At 51.6% G+C, this 19247-nt stretch overlaps 2 protein-coding genes across 2 annotated transcripts; both read right to left on the reverse strand.

The window, feature by feature from the left end:
• Positions 1-1019: 1019 nt before the first annotated feature.
• On the reverse strand, positions 1020-3385 carry LOC135081897 (zinc finger protein 850-like). Its single transcript, XM_063976679.1, has 3 exons — positions 1807-3385; positions 1222-1341; positions 1020-1078 (listed from the first exon to the last, which is right to left on the reverse strand). The coding sequence occupies exons 1-3, from the start codon at positions 3383-3385 to the stop codon at positions 1020-1022; spliced, it is 1758 nt and encodes a 585-aa protein (XP_063832749.1).
• Positions 2999-18603, reverse strand: LOC135081650 (zinc finger protein 675-like). Its single transcript, XM_063976407.1, has 6 exons — positions 18330-18603; positions 17945-18248; positions 17749-17865; positions 5013-5066; positions 4531-4690; positions 2999-4070 (listed from the first exon to the last, which is right to left on the reverse strand). Exons 1-6 carry the CDS (start codon positions 18456-18458, stop codon positions 3818-3820), a joined length of 1017 nt encoding a protein of 338 aa, XP_063832477.1. The 5' UTR covers positions 18459-18603; the 3' UTR covers positions 2999-3817.
• Positions 18604-19247: the final 644 nt, after the last annotated feature.

Here is a 19247-nt window from a genome sequence, read left to right on the forward strand (position 1 = left end):
TGGACTACTTTATGTTGTTTTAAGGCTGAAGATGTGTAGAATGTCTTGCCGCATTCGCAGTGGTAGTCCCTTTGACCTTTATGTCGTTTTAGGTGGACGTTGTAAGCGCTGCACGTGACGAAGCCGCGTTGACAAATTTTGCAGTTGTATCTGAAAGGATGGAGTAGAATAGTTTAGAGAGATTTAATCTTGTTATTGATCTACATTAAAATTCTATCGAAGTATTAATGAATCGGGCTGTGTGTCCCTATGTATGCTTAGATCTTTAGAACTACGCAACGGATTCTGATGTGGTTTTTTTTCAATAGATAGAGTGACTCAAGAGGAAGGTTTATAGGTATAAAACATGCATATTAAAGAAAAGAAAAGCCGGGAAATTCCACTGCACCCGTGCGAAGCCGGGGCGGGCCGCTAGTTTATGAATAAGCTAACTAGCGGACTCGAACTCTTGCTTTTTACCCAGGATCGTGGTAAAGTATTATGTACGTATACCAACCTAACTTCCTTGTTATGTATCCGCACGTGTATGGACAGGTTGCCCGAGGTGGCGAAGGTCTTAGTGCAAAGGTGGCACGCGTAGGGTTTCTCTCCGTTGTGGATCCGCTGGTGCACTTTGAGATCCGCTTTGATGGGGAACCCTGAAAAATGCGGACATGGTTATCAACAACAAGGCTTCATAGGGTTTAGGGCACTTTAAAATTAGACTCGTTTCCACCAAATGACCCTGCTGAACAAAGGCCTCTCCCAAGTATTTTCATAACGACCGGACTTGCGCTGCCCGCATCCAGGTAAATAAAATTAGACGTTTTGAGCTAATTGTCCGTTTGCAAGACTGTCAAAACTACAAATTTAGATAGCTATAGTGAGATAGTTCTTTTCTAGCACACCACGCGGCGGATGACGGTTTGATGTACGTTACAGCAAAAGTAAAGAATGTATTAGCCAGTTTTGTTTTGGATTACTATAATGGTGCATCCAGACTGGGCGAACGGGCTCGCGCGGCAAACTCGACATCCTGCTCACTCAATAGCAGGGTGAGCAGGATGACCAGCGTGCCGCGCGAGCCCGTTCGCCCAGTCTGGACGCACCATAAGAACAATAGAACCAAGCTTGAGATATACGCATAGGTGTACAGACGTCTTAAAGGCATCTTAAAGCTGTAATAAGAACGATATAATGTATTTCTTAACTTCAAGTAAGGCCAACAGAGACCAAAATTACCTTTCCCGCAGTCCTGGCACAAAAATGACTTGTCGCCCTTGTGCCGCTTGATGTGTATCGACAGTTGCGCGCTCTGCACGAACGTCTTGAAGCAAATATCACAGCTGTATAGCTTTTCGCCTGAAATATTCGCAAAAAGTATTCTATAAGTATTTGCTTTCAAACGTTACTATTTTCTTTAGGACTTAGGGTCATTCCCTGACAGTAATAATAACATGTCAGTACTATTTGGTAGATCTATTTATACAATGAGACGCCGAATCATCCGATAGTCTCAGAAAATAAAAATATCTACAAGATTGGCACTTTCAGCAATCCTTCAAAATAAGAAACTGCATCAGAAGTATTACGGGCAGTAGATTCTAAGGAATTTTACAAATCAATTATTTAAAAAATACCGTCTCAAAAAATTGCAGTTCGTTTTAGAAACAGTAAAATAGAATAGAATTTATTGTTTTGTCTCAAAACAGGTTACAAAGTACAGATTAATAAATCAAGGGGCAGTTTTAAGCATTCTTTTTGTATAAGGAAAGATTAGACGAAGACTGCAGACGATACCACAGTAACTAACATGTAACAACGAACCAGTGTGCATGCGGATGTGGTTGACGAGCCCGGTGCGGCGCCGGAACTGCTTGGGGCAGTACTCGCAGTGGTACGGCGTCTCGCCCGTGTGCAGCTTGCGGTGCCGGAACAAGGCGCTGTGGCCTCTGCAGACGATACCACAGTAACTGACATGTAACAACGAACCAGTGTGCATGCGGATGTGGTTGACGAGCCCGGTGCGGCGCCGGAACTGCTTGGGGCAGTACTCGCAGTGGTACGGCGTCTCGCCCGTGTGCAGCTTGCGGTGCCGGAACAAGGCGCTGTGGCCTCTGCAGACGATACCACAGTAACTGACATGTAACAACGAACCAGTGTGCATGCGGATGTGGTTGACGAGCCCGGTGCAGCTTGCGGTGCCGGAACAAGGCGCTGTGGCCTCTGCAGACGATACCACAGTAACTGACATGTAACAACGAACCAGTGTGCATGCGGATGTGGTTGACGAGCCCGGTGCAGCTTGCGGTGCCGGAACAAGGCGCTGTGGCCTCTGCAGACGATACCACAGTAACTGACATGTAACAACGAACCAGTGTGCATGCGGATGTGGTTGACGAGCCCGGTGCAGCTTGCGGTGCCGGAACAAGGCGCTGTGGCCTCTGCAGACGATACCACAGTAACTGACATGTAACAACGAACCAGTGTGCATGCGGATGTGGTTGACGAGCCCGGTGCGGCGCCGGAACTGCTTGGGGCAGTACTCGCAGTGGTACGGCGTCTCGCCCGTGTGCAGCTTGCGGTGCCGGAACAAGGCGCTGTGGCCTCTGCAGACGATACCACAGTAACTGACATGTAACAACGAACCAGTGTGCATGCGGATGTGGTTGACGAGCCCGGTGCGGCGCCGGAACTGCTTGGGGCAGTACTCGCAGTGGTACGGCGTCTCGCCCGTGTGCAGCTTGCGGTGCCGGAACAAGGCGCTGTGGCCTCTGCAGACGATACCACAGTAACTAACATGTAACAACGAACCAGTGTGCATGCGGATGTGGTTGACGAGCCCGGTGCGGCGCCGGAACTGCTTGGGGCAGTACTCGCAGTGGTACGGCGTCTCGCCCGTGTGCAGCTTGCGGTGCCGGAACAAGGCGCTGTGGCCTCTGCAGACGATACCACAGTAACTGACATGTAACAACGAACCAGTGTGCATGCGGATGTGGTTGACGAGCCCGGTGCAGCTTGCGGTGCCGGAACAAGGCGCTGTGGCCTCTGCAGACGATACCACAGTAACTAACATGTAACAACGAACCAGTGTGCATGCGGATGTGGTTGACGAGCCCGGTGCGGCGCCGGAACTGCTTGGGGCAGTACTCGCAGTGGTACGGCGTCTCGCCCGTGTGCAGCTTGCGGTGCCGGAACAAGGCGCTGTGGCCTCTGCAGACGATACCACAGTAACTGACATGTAACAACGAACCAGTGTGCATGCGGATGTGGTTGACGAGCCCGGTGCGGCGCCGGAACTGCTTGGGGCAGTACTCGCAGTGGTACGGCGTCTCGCCCGTGTGCAGCTTGCGGTGCCGGAACAAGGCGCTGTGGCCTCTGCAGACGATACCACAGTAACTAACATGTAACAACGAACCAGTGTGCATGCGGATGTGGTTGACGAGCCCGGTGCAGCTTGCGGTGCCGGAACAAGGCGCTGTGGCCTCTGCAGACGATACCACAGTAACTAACATGTAACAACGAACCAGTGTGCATGCGGATGTGGTTGACGAGCCCGGTGCGGCGCCGGAACTGCTTGGGGCAGTACTCGCAGTGGTACGGCGTCTCGCCCGTGTGCAGCTTGCGGTGCCGGAACAAGGCGCTGTGGCCTCTGCAGACGATACCACAGTAACTAACATGTAACAACGAACCAGTGTGCATGCGGATGTGGTTGACGAGCCCGGTGCGGCGCCGGAACTGCTTGGGGCAGTACTCGCAGTGGTACGGCGTCTCGCCCGTGTGCAGCTTGCGGTGCCGGAACAAGGCGCTGTGGCCTCTGCAGACGATACCACAGTAACTAACATGTAACAACGAACCAGTGTGCATGCGGATGTGGTTGACGAGCCCGGTGCAGCTTGCGGTGCCGGAACAAGGCGCTGTGGCCTCTGCAGACGATACCACAGTAACTAACATGTAACAACGAACCAGTGTGCATGCGGATGTGGTTGACGAGCCCGGTGCGGCGCCGGAACTGCTTGGGGCAGTACTCGCAGTGGTACGGCGTCTCGCCCGTGTGCAGCTTGCGGTGCTGGAACAAGGCGCTGTGGCCTCTGGACCACAAATTATACCACCGATTAGTCTTACATGTTTAGATATAACTGGCAGTAAACCGAGTGGTAAGTTTATAGCACACAGATTTTGTGCTGTCGGCATATTATTATAGTAGCTTACTATTAGTTATTTTGAATAGTGCAATGTAACAAATAAGTAAAAAAAAACCCTACTTATTACAACTGTGTCAGGCAGGTCAGGAACTCAACTACTGTTAATTAATTTAAAAAAGATCAAATTATGATCTGGATGTAGGTAATTAAGGCCTAACACCACAGTTCATATAATTTACATGTATACTAGTGAGTGACAGACAAATAATAATTCGACAAAACTTAAATTTAGGTTACATAAAACGAAATGAAGAGAATAGCATTAAATTTTTTTGCAGCTTAAAATATGTAAGTAGTGCGAAAAATAAACAAATACATTTCATACTCAGAAAACTTCACAAGTTACCTGAAAGTAGCCGGGCAGTCGCCGCACTTATACGGTCTGAGGTCGGTGTGGCATATCTTGTGCGCTTTTAGGTTGCTACGAGTGCTGAGGAACTTGCCGCATATGTCGCACTGGTGAGGCAGTTTGCTCTCTGGCAGGATATCAGCACCTTCCGCTTTCTCTGGAAAAATTAAATTAAATCTTTAAACAACATAATATCTCTCGTTTTATTTGTAGCGCCTAAGAGTATCCATCTATAATGATCAATAACGGTGATGGTATCATCAACCTACATTATGGAAGCAATAAACATTCATTTCTCCAATATTAGTTATTAATATTGGAGAAATGAATGTTTATTGCTCAATCATCATCATGTTAATCCAAGAATGTCCATGATGCTGGCTTACAGATATCATTTGGCAAACATTACCTTTAATTTCTAAGTATTCATCCTAAACAGCAATAATAATTATCTATTCTAATTGACTTTGAAGACTCACCAATTTTTTTTCGTCCCCTTTTCTTCTTTGGTTTTTCATCATCATTGCTAGGCTCTGCAAAGTAGATTTACAGGAATTTATTGATATTGCCATTAAATGGTAATTAAGATAACAAAAGAAATATATTATTGTTTTGTAATATATTTTCAAATAAAACCCAATAGGAAAGTTGTACAGAACGTTCGTAATAGATGTAAATATAAATAAATGTATTTTGTATTCGTTTCGTAGCTTATAATAGACCCTGCAATGTATAAAGAAATAGCGTTAGAAATAGACACAGAGATGTATGTTATTTGTGCAATAAAGATAAGCTAGGCCAGAAAAGTAGGCAATTGTTATCTTTATCTGTCATTTTTTTGAATTGTATAGTGTTCTGTTGTATGTCGCTATCAATTTCTTGAGCTTCACATCCTTGTAAGATTGTGTTAAGTCATTTTATTTGTACTGTGTTCTATTGTCTTTTATTTGTGTCTTTATATCGTGTTTATTGTTTGTGTCTATTTTTTGTATTTGTTAATTGTGTATAATTAATCGTTATTTGATATTTGAACATGTAAATTGTATTGTATTTGGATATGAAAATAAATTAACTTGTTGTTGGTGTTGGCTTCATTTAGAAAGGGACATAGGTAGGAAAATAGGTACTCACCCTCCGACGGAGGACAGAGACAGACATATCGGAAATAGAGCCGTAATCGCTTTACGGTATTGCCTTTTCGAGAGAAAAAGCAAGCATTTGTTGTCTCACTCCCACTAGCGGCCCTCGCTCACACCGTATTGCGTCTCGCTCGCACTCGCTCCGTCCTTGTCGCACGGAGGCACGCGATACGGCGTTAGATTAATGCGTAGGCGTCACTAGTGGAGAGTGGCATGGTGGGCCCAAATATAGCGGTGGTCCGAGCCAAAATCACAGTCCACTTGAAGATAGCTACGAAGTAACAACTAAGAAACAAGAAGTCCCTAGAAGCCAACAGCAGCCAGTACAAGCCCACTCAAGAAACAAGGGGTTGTTATTTCACTACACCCCCTCCCCGCTACCCCGCTACGTGAACACCGGCGAGAGAGAGACAGCGATATCTCTGCATCGGGCGCTTCTTCTTCGAGCCTTCAACAACTCCCAGGCGCAACTCCAGTAACCCGTGGGGCGTACCCCACATTTTGGTCCTTGACGAAGCCGGATTACGTCGGGTTGTTGAAGAAACTTTGGAAGAATTGAAGACAGAAAATGCCAGTGACAAGATCGCGCAGCGGAGGTTCAAGAGTCGGAGCCACGGAGAGTACATCGGAGTACACCATGTCGACTGCCGTTGCGGACGAACAAGGGACTAGTCAGACGGAGACGACGGCGTCGCAGCGCACCGTGCCAGTGCAGCGCGCCGCTCCGGGGCAGGGCGAGCGCACGCAGGCGCCCCTGCCACACACATCCGCGCAGCCGCCGCTGGCTGAGCAGCAGAGAAGAGCTGCCCAGCGGCCGCTGTCAACATTGGGGCCGGCGCAGCCGCCGCTGAGGACAGACCAGCGGCCGCCGCAGCCGGCAACGGGAGCCGGAGAGCCAACGCTGCAGGAGCAGCGTCGCCAGGCTGAGCTACGGACCCGGCCAGTATCGTCGCCCGAGTCGCCGCCCCCTGCGGAGCAGGGGCCGACGCGGCTCGAGCGCCCCGCGGCGCCAGCAGCGCCGCCGAGATCGACGGCAACGACGAAGAAATCGAAGCGCACCCGCAAGTTACTGGAAGCCAGGGAGGAGCTACTGCGACTGCAAGTGAAGCTTGCGGCCGCCAAGGTGGCCGCCCTGGAAGCAGACAGCGACTCAGAAGAGGACGTGGACACGGTGATGGAGGAAGCGGACCACAACGCACGGGTGAACAACTGGTTGGATACCAGTGTGCCGCCCATGCCCATCGCCACCGAGCCGCCCCTAGCCATCGCCAGCGAGCCGCACAGAGCGCCGGAGCCACCGCCACCGCTGGGGGACATAGAAGATAGAAGGCCTCAAGCCATAGAAGTCCCTCAGGCACCGGCGGGAGCCGGCGCGCCCGCGCCACTCCACCACCAAGTGGACCTGTCGGAGCTGGCCAGCGCCATAGCGCAGGCCGCCCGCTCCGGACAGCACAACAACAACAGCAAGATGTTCGCAGAGCTGCCATACTTCGGGGGGTCGCATCACGAGTGGCTTTCATTCAAGGCCGCGTACTTCGAGACGCAGAGCGGGTTCACGGACTTGGAGAACCTCACCCGCCTGCGCAGAAGCCTCAAGTCGAGAGCAAGAGAAGCCGTCGAGAGTTTGTTGATATACAACTCTAACCCACGCGACGTGATGAAGATTTTGGAGGCAAGATTCGGGAGGCCGGACGCCATAGCTGTCGCAGAAATGGAGAAAATTAGAAGCTTGCCGCGCCTCGCCGACAGCCCACGTGACTTGTGCATATTTGCGAGCAGGGTCACGAACATAGTCGCCACACTGAAGACCATCGGGAAGCAGCGGTACCTACTCAACCCCGAGATAGCGAAGTTAACAATGGAGAAGCTGCCGCCTGCCATGAAGTACCGGTGGTACGACTTCGCCGCAGGACAGCCCACCGACGAGGCCGACATAGAAAAGTTGGCGCGCTTCCTGAACCACGAAGCGGAGATCTGCGGTCCGTACGCGCAGCCGGAAGGGGTTTCGGAGCCGGCGGCGAATCGCAGAAACCACAAAACGTTCAACGCCCAACAGTACGAGGCAGTGAATAGTGAACGTCATAATAGTGAAAGTGAACGGCAATATAGTGAACGCCAGAACAGTGAGCGGCGAAATAGTGAAAGACAGAACAGTGAGCGGCAAAATAGTGATCGTGAAAATAGTGATATAAACAGAAAGTGCGTTTTGTGCAGTGCTACGGGACACAGTGTCGCGGGATGTGCAAAGTGGAGAGACTCGAACACATCGCAGCGCTGGGACTTAGCGAAAGAAAAGCGATTGTGTTTTCGGTGTTTACGATTCCGCGCGCGTGGACATAACTGCAAAGTGATCAAGTGCAACATAGAAGGGTGTGAAAATGTGCATCATAGAACGCTCCACTACTCCAAGAGGAGTGAGGAGCCGAGTGAAGTGGTAGGTTCGACGTGGACAGGGAAGGGCACGCAAGCCTTCCTGAAAATAGTGCCTGTGCAGATACGCGGCCCGCGCAAGAGAATAGACACGCACGCACTACTCGACGACGGGTCTACGGTGACACTTATTGACGAAGATCTCGCGCAGCAAGCCGGCCTGCGCGGACCGCGGGAACCTCTACACATCGAGGCCATCGGGAGTGCGCGGGTGGACACCTCCGCGTCCCGGAGGCTCAACATCACGCTGAACCGGTCCGGGCAGGGCAAGCAGCACCGCATACGAGCACGCACCATCCAGAATCTTAAGCTGTCGCCGCAAAGTGTCAAACTCGAAGACATAGTGAGATGTGAACATCTAAGTGATATTCAAGAAAGTGTAGTGCTACATAGTGCGCAGCCGCAAATATTGATCGGCCAGGACAACTGGCACTTGCTCGTCGCACAGGAGCAGAGAATCGGTAAGCGGCACCAACCTATCGCTTCACTAACACCGCTCGGCTGGGTGCTACACGGCGCGTGCAATCGCACCACCGAACAGAAAGTGCACTACACCCGAGAAGGAAAGGCAACGAAAGGAACGGGCGCACGGTCCTACAAACCGTTTGTGGCGCACCGTATAGCAGAGATTGAAGAAAACACCAAGATAGAGGAATGGCGCTGGGTGCCCACCAAGATGAACGTCGCGGACGACGGAACGCGCGACGTGCCCAGGGACTTCGACAGTGAGCATCGATGGTTCAACGGGCCCAGTTTTCTGCGGGACGACCCAGCGACCTGGCCAACCGAAGAAAGGAAGATTCAGCAAGACACCGGGGAGGAAAGAGCAAATTTGATAGACAGGAGAGCCACAAAGCTGCTAGAAGTGATCCCGCAGTGCGACCGGTTCTCCAGGTGGGAGAGGTTTGTGCGAACCACCGCTCGCGTCCTGCAATTTGTTGACAGATGCAGGCCGACAACGAAGCAGGCTGCTTACGCACGGACGCGGGCCAACAAGGTGGCAGACCCCACCTGGAGGAAGCAGCAGTCACGAGACACCAGAGGGCGCGGTCACAAGAAGGAAGTACAGCAGACTGAAGACAAGTTCGTGGCCCTCCCGGCAGAGCTCCTCATCCGGGCTGAAGATTTAATAGTGCGCGCGTGCCAGGAAGACAGTTTCAGAGAAGAGATCCACTGTCTGTCCCAGCATCGACGCGTCAATCGAGATAGCAAGTTATTCAAGATCGCAGTGGAGTTGGTTGACGGGTTATTGACCATCAAAACCCGTATAGCTGCAGCCGAAGACGTCCCGGAGGCGGTAAAGCGGCCGCCTGTCCTAGACGGCCGTCACCACATCGCAAGGCTGTACATCGGGCACGTGCATCGCAGCGGTCACCACCAGGGGGTGGAGGCCACCATCAACGAGTGCCGGCAGAGGTTCCACATCCTGGGACTTCGGCCGACGGCACGCAGCATCGTGCACCAGTGTACGCCGTGCCGCCGACGACGGTGGGCGCCGCCTGCGCCCCCGACCGGGGACCATCCCGCCGGTCGGCTCGCGCACCATCAGCGCGCCTTCACCTTCACGGGCGTCGACTACTTCGGGCCGCTGCTCACCACCGTGGGGAGAGCCACCAAGAAGACCTACGTGGCCCTGTTCACGTGTCTCACGACGCGTGCGGTCCACCTTGAGATGGCGGCATCACTCACCACCGACTCCGCGGTGATGGCACTGCGGCGGTTCGTCGCGAGACGAGGCTGTCCCAGAACCATCTGGTCCGACAACGGGACCAACCTCCACGGCGCCGAGAGAGAGCTCCGGCGCGCTATCGACAACGCGACAGAAGAGGAAGCGGCCAAGCGGAGGATAACCTGGCGCTTCATCCCTCCCGGCGCTCCTTTCATGGGCGGAGCGTGGGAGCGCTTAGTGAGGTCCGTCAAGACGGCCCTGTCGGCCGTGATGGACAGCCGACCGACCAGCGAGGAGACCCTCGCCACCCTGCTCGCCGAGGTTGAGATGACGGTGAACAGCCGTCCGCTCACCCACGTCTCTGTCGACCCGCAAGACCCGGAGACGCTGACCCCCAACCACTTCCTGCTGTTGGGGCCAGCCCACGCACCACCGGCGGGAGAGACCTCCCCGCAAGACCTCCTGGGCAAGGCGAGTTGGCGGACGGCGCAGCGCCTCGCCGACATGTTTTGGGCGAGATGGCTTCGAGAGTATCTGCCCGAGCTCCAGCACCGGCGGGAGCCCCATGGGAAGGGCCCTGCAGTCCAGCTGGGTGACGTCGTCCTGATCGCCGACAACACGCTGCCTCGCAACACCTGGCCGCTGGGGAGAATCGTGGCTACGTACCCCGGCCCCGATGACATCGTGCGAGCAGTGGACGTGCAGACCAAGGGCGGCATCCTACGGCGACCTACGAAGAAGCTGGTGGTGCTGCAGTCGACGACAGAGCCTGCGAACGTTCTTCCCACGGAGTGATGCGTCGCGGCTACGAGGCTTCACCACGACGCACGGCGGGAGAATGTACAGAACGTTCGTAATAGATGTAAATATAAATAAATGTATTTTGTATTCGTTTCGTAGCTTATAATAGACCCTGCAATGTATAAAGAAATAGCGTTAGAAATAGACACAGAGATGTATGTTATTTGTGCAATAAAGATAAGCTAGGCCAGAAAAGTAGGCAATTGTTATCTTTATCTGTCATTTTTTTGAATTGTATAGTGTTCTGTTGTATGTCGCTATCAATTTCTTGAGCTTCACATCCTTGTAAGATTGTGTTAAGTCATTTTATTTGTACTGTGTTCTATTGTCTTTTATTTGTGTCTTTATATCGTGTTTATTGTTTGTGTCTATTTTTTGTATTTGTTAATTGTGTATAATTAATCGTTATTTGATATTTGAACATGTAAATTGTATTGTATTTGGATATGAAAATAAATTAACTTGTTGTTGGTGTTGGCTTCATTTAGAAAGGGACATAGGTAGGAAAATAGGTACTCACCCTCCGACGGAGGACAGAGACAGACATATCGGAAATAGAGCCGTAATCGCTTTACGGTATTGCCTTTTCGAGAGAAAAAGCAAGCATTTGTTGTCTCACTCCCACTAGCGGCCCTCGCTCACACCGTATTGCGTCTCGCTCGCACTCGCTCCGTCCTTGTCGCACGGAGGCACGCGATACGGCGTTAGATTAATGCGTAGGCGTCACTAGTGGAGAGTGGCATGGTGGGCCCAAATATAGCGGTGGTCCGAGCCAAAATCACAGTCCACTTGAAGATAGCTACGAAGTAACAACTAAGAAACAAGAAGTCCCTAGAAGCCAACAGCAGCCAGTACAAGCCCACTCAAGAAACAAGGGGTTGTTATTTCACTACACCCCCTCCCCGCTACCCCGCTACGTGAACACCGGCGAGAGAGAGACAGCGATATCTCTGCATCGGGCGCTTCTTCTTCGAGCCTTCAACAACTCCCAGGCGCAACTCCAGTAACCCGTGGGGCGTACCCCACATTTTGGTCCTTGACGAAGCCGGATTACGTCGGGTTGTTGAAGAAACTTTGGAAGAATTGAAGACAGAAAATGCCAGTGACAAGATCGCGCAGCGGAGGTTCAAGAGTCGGAGCCACGGAGAGTACATCGGAGTACACCATGTCGACTGCCGTTGCGGACGAACAAGGGACTAGTCAGACGGAGACGACGGCGTCGCAGCGCACCGTGCCAGTGCAGCGCGCCGCTCCGGGGCAGGGCGAGCGCACGCAGGCGCCCCTGCCACACACATCCGCGCAGCCGCCGCTGGCTGAGCAGCAGAGAAGAGCTGCCCAGCGGCCGCTGTCAACATTGGGGCCGGCGCAGCCGCCGCTGAGGACAGACCAGCGGCCGCCGCAGCCGGCAACGGGAGCCGGAGAGCCAACGCTGCAGGAGCAGCGTCGCCAGGCTGAGCTACGGACCCGGCCAGTATCGTCGCCCGAGTCGCCGCCCCCTGCGGAGCAGGGGCCGACGCGGCTCGAGCGCCCCGCGGCGCCAGCAGCGCCGCCGAGATCGACGGCAACGACGAAGAAATCGAAGCGCACCCGCAAGTTACTGGAAGCCAGGGAGGAGCTACTGCGACTGCAAGTGAAGCTTGCGGCCGCCAAGGTGGCCGCCCTGGAAGCAGACAGCGACTCAGAAGAGGACGTGGACACGGTGATGGAGGAAGCGGACCACAACGCACGGGTGAACAACTGGTTGGATACCAGTGTGCCGCCCATGCCCATCGCCACCGAGCCGCCCCTAGCCATCGCCAGCGAGCCGCACAGAGCGCCGGAGCCACCGCCACCGCTGGGGGACATAGAAGATAGAAGGCCTCAAGCCATAGAAGTCCCTCAGGCACCGGCGGGAGCCGGCGCGCCCGCGCCACTCCACCACCAAGTGGACCTGTCGGAGCTGGCCAGCGCCATAGCGCAGGCCGCCCGCTCCGGACAGCACAACAACAACAGCAAGATGTTCGCAGAGCTGCCATACTTCGGGGGGTCGCATCACGAGTGGCTTTCATTCAAGGCCGCGTACTTCGAGACGCAGAGCGGGTTCACGGACTTGGAGAACCTCACCCGCCTGCGCAGAAGCCTCAAGTCGAGAGCAAGAGAAGCCGTCGAGAGTTTGTTGATATACAACTCTAACCCACGCGACGTGATGAAGATTTTGGAGGCAAGATTCGGGAGGCCGGACGCCATAGCTGTCGCAGAAATGGAGAAAATTAGAAGCTTGCCGCGCCTCGCCGACAGCCCACGTGACTTGTGCATATTTGCGAGCAGGGTCACGAACATAGTCGCCACACTGAAGACCATCGGGAAGCAGCGGTACCTACTCAACCCCGAGATAGCGAAGTTAACAATGGAGAAGCTGCCGCCTGCCATGAAGTACCGGTGGTACGACTTCGCCGCAGGACAGCCCACCGACGAGGCCGACATAGAAAAGTTGGCGCGCTTCCTGAACCACGAAGCGGAGATCTGCGGTCCGTACGCGCAGCCGGAAGGGGTTTCGGAGCCGGCGGCGAATCGCAGAAACCACAAAACGTTCAACGCCCAACAGTACGAGGCAGTGAATAGTGAACGTCATAATAGTGAAAGTGAACGGCAATATAGTGAACGCCAGAACAGTGAGCGGCGAAATAGTGAAAGACAGAACAGTGAGCGGCAAAATAGTGATCGTGAAAATAGTGATATAAACAGAAAGTGCGTTTTGTGCAGTGCTACGGGACACAGTGTCGCGGGATGTGCAAAGTGGAGAGACTCGAACACATCGCAGCGCTGGGACTTAGCGAAAGAAAAGCGATTGTGTTTTCGGTGTTTACGATTCCGCGCGCGTGGACATAACTGCAAAGTGATCAAGTGCAACATAGAAGGGTGTGAAAATGTGCATCATAGAACGCTCCACTACTCCAAGAGGAGTGAGGAGCCGAGTGAAGTGGTAGGTTCGACGTGGACAGGGAAGGGCACGCAAGCCTTCCTGAAAATAGTGCCTGTGCAGATACGCGGCCCGCGCAAGAGAATAGACACGCACGCACTACTCGACGACGGGTCTACGGTGACACTTATTGACGAAGATCTCGCGCAGCAAGCCGGCCTGCGCGGACCGCGGGAACCTCTACACATCGAGGCCATCGGGAGTGCGCGGGTGGACACCTCCGCGTCCCGGAGGCTCAACATCACGCTGAACCGGTCCGGGCAGGGCAAGCAGCACCGCATACGAGCACGCACCATCCAGAATCTTAAGCTGTCGCCGCAAAGTGTCAAACTCGAAGACATAGTGAGATGTGAACATCTAAGTGATATTCAAGAAAGTGTAGTGCTACATAGTGCGCAGCCGCAAATATTGATCGGCCAGGACAACTGGCACTTGCTCGTCGCACAGGAGCAGAGAATCGGTAAGCGGCACCAACCTATCGCTTCACTAACACCGCTCGGCTGGGTGCTACACGGCGCGTGCAATCGCACCACCGAACAGAAAGTGCACTACACCCGAGAAGGAAAGGCAACGAAAGGAACGGGCGCACGGTCCTACAAACCGTTTGTGGCGCACCGTATAGCAGAGATTGAAGAAAACACCAAGATAGAGGAATGGCGCTGGGTGCCCACCAAGATGAACGTCGCGGACGACGGAACGCGCGACGTGCCCAGGGACTTCGACAGTGAGCATCGATGGTTCAACGGGCCCAGTTTTCTGCGGGACGACCCAGCGACCTGGCCAACCGAAGAAAGGAAGATTCAGCAAGACACCGGGGAGGAAAGAGCAAATTTGATAGACAGGAGAGCCACAAAGCTGCTAGAAGTGATCCCGCAGTGCGACCGGTTCTCCAGGTGGGAGAGGTTTGTGCGAACCACCGCTCGCGTCCTGCAATTTGTTGACAGATGCAGGCCGACAACGAAGCAGGCTGCTTACGCACGGACGCGGGCCAACAAGGTGGCAGACCCCACCTGGAGGAAGCAGCAGTCACGAGACACCAGAGGGCGCGGTCACAAGAAGGAAGTACAGCAGACTGAAGACAAGTTCGTGGCCCTCCCGGCAGAGCTCCTCATCCGGGCTGAAGATTTAATAGTGCGCGCGTGCCAGGAAGACAGTTTCAGAGAAGAGATCCACTGTCTGTCCCAGCATCGACGCGTCAATCGAGATAGCAAGTTATTCAAGATCGCAGTGGAGTTGGTTGACGGGTTATTGACCATCAAAACCCGTATAGCTGCAGCCGAAGACGTCCCGGAGGCGGTAAAGCGGCCGCCTGTCCTAGACGGCCGTCACCACATCGCAAGGCTGTACATCGGGCACGTGCATCGCAGCGGTCACCACCAGGGGGTGGAGGCCACCATCAACGAGTGCCGGCAGAGGTTCCACATCCTGGGACTTCGGCCGACGGCACGCAGCATCGTGCACCAGTGTACGCCGTGCCGCCGACGACGGTGGGCGCCGCCTGCGCCCCCGACCGGGGACCATCCCGCCGGTCGGCTCGCGCACCATCAGCGCGCCTTCACCTTCACGGGCGTCGACTACTTCGGGCCGCTGCTCACCACCGTGGGGAGAGCCACCAAGAAGACCTACGTGGCCCTGTTCACGTGTCTCACGACGCGTGCGGTCCACCTTGAGATGGCGGCATCACTCACCACCGACTCCGCGGTGATGGCACTGCGGCGGTTCGTCGCGAGACGAGGCTGTCCCAGAACCATCTGGTCCGACAACGGGACCAACCTCCACGGCGCCGAGAGAGAGCTCCGGCGCGCTATCGACAACGCGACAGAAGAGGAAGCGGCCAAGCGGAGGATAACCTGGCGCTTCATCCCTCCCGGCGCTCCTTTCATGGGCGGAGCGTGGGAGCGCTTAGTGAGGTCCGTCAAGACGGCCCTGTCGGCCGTGATGGACAGCCGACCGACCAGCGAGGAGACCCTCGCCACCCTGCTCGCCGAGGTTGAGATGACGGTGAACAGCCGTCCGCTCACCCACGTCTCTGTCGACCCGCAAGACCCGGAGACGCTGACCCCCAACCACTTCCTGCTGTTGGGGCCAGCCCACGCACCACCGGCGGGAGAGACCTCCCCGCAAGACCTCCTGGGCAAGGCGAGTTGGCGGACGGCGCAGCGCCTCGCCGACATGTTTTGGGCGAGATGGCTTCGAGAGTATCTGCCCGAGCTCCAGCACCGGCGGGAGCCCCATGGGAAGGGCCCTGCAGTCCAGCTGGGTGACGTCGTCCTGATCGCCGACAACACGCTGCCTCGCAACACCTGGCCGCTGGGGAGAATCGTGGCTACGTACCCCGGCCCCGATGACATCGTGCGAGCAGTGGACGTGCAGACCAAGGGCGGCATCCTACGGCGACCTACGAAGAAGCTGGTGGTGCTGCAGTCGACGACAGAGCCTGCGAACGTTCTTCCCACGGAGTGATGCGTCGCGGCTACGAGGCTTCACCACGACGCACGGCGGGAGAATGTACAGAACGTTCGTAATAGATGTAAATATAAATAAATGTATTTTGTATTCGTTTCGTAGCTTATAATAGACCCTGCAATGTATAAAGAAATAGCGTTAGAAATAGACACAGAGATGTATGTTATTTGTGCAATAAAGATAAGCTAGGCCAGAAAAGTAGGCAATTGTTATCTTTATCTGTCATTTTTTTTAATTGTATAGTGTTCTGTTGTATGTCGCTATCAATTTCTTGAGCTTCACATCCTTGTAAGATTGTGTTAAGTCATTTTATTTGTACTGTGTTCTATTGTCTTTTATTTGTGTCTTTATATCGTGTTTATTGTTTGTGTCTATTTTTTGTATTTGTTAATTGTGTATAATTAATCGTTATTTGATATTTGAACATGTAAATTGTATTGTATTTGGATATGAAAATAAATTAACTTGTTGTTGGTGTTGGCTTCATTTAGAAAGGGACATAGGTAGGAAAATAGGTACTCACCCTCCGACGGAGGACAGAGACAGACATATCGGAAATAGAGCCGTAATCGCTTTACGGTATTGCCTTTTCGAGAGAAAAAGCAAGCATTTGTTGTCTCACTCCCACTAGCGGCCCTCGCTCACACCGTATTGCGTCTCGCTCGCACTCGCTCCGTCCTTGTCGCACGGAGGCACGCGATACGGCGTTAGATTAATGCGTAGGCGTCACTAGTGGAGAGTGGCATGGTGGGCCCAAATATAGCGGTGGTCCGAGCCAAAATCACAGTCCACTTGAAGATAGCTACGAAGTAACAACTAAGAAACAAGAAGTCCCTAGAAGCCAACAGCAGCCAGTACAAGCCCACTCAAGAAACAAGGGGTTGTTATTTCACTACACCCCCTCCCCGCTACCCCGCTACGTGAACACCGGCGAGAGAGAGACAGCGATATCTCTGCATCGGGCGCTTCTTCTTCGAGCCTTCAACAACTCCCAGGCGCAACTCCAGTAACCCGTGGGTAGGGATGTTCCGATACCACCTAAGTATCGATACCTACTCATTTCGATAATACTCAAATCTTTTTTCGATACTACTTAAATAAGTACTCCTAAAGTATCGATACTTACTGATATCGATACTTTTTGGAACTTTCATTTTTGTTTTATTATTTTGAGGGTGCTATCAATGAACGCTGAAGGACAATAATTTAAACAAAATTGAGAAGCAAACAACTATTTATTTATCGGTTTATGCCATGATAACATTGGAATAAACCGATGAATTTGATGATTACAATTAATAAAATTACTTGTAAATAATCACTTAACACTTTCACAATGGCGGAATGGCGAGATGATTTGCGGGCGGGTGCGGGTGTCTCCTTCTCTCGCTTTCGGCTCAGGCTCGGCTGAAGTCGGACGAATTCGGCTGGCCCAGCGCGAGACAACGCGTCACTCACGCCGCCACGCGACGAATACCGGTAACTCGGTAACCGATTAAAGCTAATTATCTGACTGTTTTTACTCTCTCAGTTCTGTATGATGCGTTCTCGGTTTTTTTTATTGTTTTCGGTTGTTTTGCTGATTCGATTCGATACCAAGTATTTTTGTTTCGATACCGATTATGTATCGCAAAATTGATTCGATACAATAAATACTTGGTATCGAATCAAAAGTATCGAGTACCTACTCGTATTTACTAGTATCGGAATATCCCTACCCGTGGGGCGTACCCCACAAAAGTGATAGGTACCTTTTCTCTTTTTAACTTTGATACGAAATGCAGCATCTTGTAGCACCTCATTGTCATCGGCTTCCCATGTACTTCCATCATCATAGCCATCACCCGCTTCATCTTTGAAGTCTGTTTCTATAATAGGTAATAAAGAATATCTTATAGTAATTACTGAATATAAATTGTAACAAGCAATGCAATGCCAAATACTTACCAATTTTTATATTTTCCTTCAGATTATAGTCAGAATCTAGCGGAAATGAAATATCTTCGTCTCTAATGGGCGGAAAATCCAATACGTCTCCGGTTTCATTCTTAACTCCATCATTTACTACGTGTTTGGTCTCATCTAATAACTGGTTCGGCTCATACTTTTCTTCAGATTTACATGGAGTTTTCAAATATTTTCTTAATTGCTCATCACTGTTTTCACATTGGAGGTTGAAGGCGTAGGCGCGTTTCAGTTGCCTACAGCAATCTTTACAAATTAACCGAGGCAGTCCGTCGTCTAGGCTGGGCTAAAAATAAACTAGAATGGGTAAACAACATACTGGTTTTTCAGAATTTGGAACAGTAACAAAATGTATGACTACACCTACCTTAATTTTAGTACAATCAGACAACATTTCGCTGTACAACGTTTTTCTTTTTGCATAATAACTTGTGAAAATATCAAATGTCTCCTTATTTTGATCAAGGCACACTCTACATATTTTTGTGAAGTCCATTGTGCTGTGATGAACGCAGCAGCAGTATTTCTTCACAGATTTTCTCTTATGTAGTTGAACTTCCTCATAGGTAATTAAATAAATTAAATGTATTCCTAGGGATCAAACAACAGCAACAATTTGTTTATTGACCATTTTGACACACAATTTGCATAGAGAAAAGTAATACATAGGAAATAGAGAACCCTCTCTGTCAAATTTTTGAACCTACTAATTGACAGCCTGGTGTTAAATTCCCTGTACTTAACCTACGTACATAACGCTCACATACATACATAGTACACGCACACATACGTACATAAAGTCCACGCACACATACACACAGTTCACGCACACATAGGCCTTCATAACCTTCAAAGAATTATTGTTTTTATGATGTACAATGTAGAATTTTTTCAAATCCATTATTTTGAAAATATTTATCTTTATGGTGTACGTATTGTATTATTTTCAAAACAATGGATTTGGAAAAATTCTACATTGCACATGGAAATGCAAATAAGTAAACAAAAACTTTTGAATTTAATAATTTTACTTTATTTATGAACACACATAATATTAAACACCAAAAGCGTCTTTTCGCAAAGTTTTCAACAACACTAAAAAAGCATTTGCACATTGAGAAAACTCAGATCACTTGTGAACATAACAGAAAGTTTCTTCGCGATTCACGAAGGAACGAACAAAACTCCGATGAACCAGAACAGCAGCAGGTACGAAGGAATGAACTTGAATTTGACTCGACGACTCTTCAATACTTTAATAGGGCCACAGAACACTTAAACGATG

This window comes from Ostrinia nubilalis, chromosome 20, assembly GCF_963855985.1.
Source record: "Ostrinia nubilalis chromosome 20, ilOstNubi1.1, whole genome shotgun sequence".
Classification (NCBI taxonomy): domain Eukaryota; kingdom Metazoa; phylum Arthropoda; class Insecta; order Lepidoptera; family Crambidae; genus Ostrinia; species Ostrinia nubilalis.

Coding starts and splice junctions, on each gene's coding strand:
- LOC135081650 (XM_063976407.1), bottom strand. CDS start 18,458: ATGGACTTCACAAAAATATGTAGAGTGTGCCTTGATCAAAATAAGGAG. Junction 5,067..17,748: donor CAAAGTTAAAAAGAGAAAAG/GTACCTATCACT, acceptor TCTACTTTGCAG/AGCCTAGCAATGATGATGAA. Junction 4,071..4,530: donor GACTGCCCGGCTACTTTCAG/GTAACTTGTGAA, acceptor TTTGTGGTCCAG/AGGCCACAGCGCCTTGTTCC.
- LOC135081897 (XM_063976679.1), bottom strand. CDS start 3,385: ATGTTAGTTACTGTGGTATCGTCTGCAGAGGCCACAGCGCCTTGTTCC. Junction 1,342..1,806: donor CCACATCCGCATGCACACTG/GTTCGTTGTTAC, acceptor CGAATATTTCAG/GCGAAAAGCTATACAGCTGT. Junction 1,079..1,221: donor GTGCCAGGACTGCGGGAAAG/GTAATTTTGGTC, acceptor TGGTGCGTCCAG/ACTGGGCGAACGGGCTCGCG.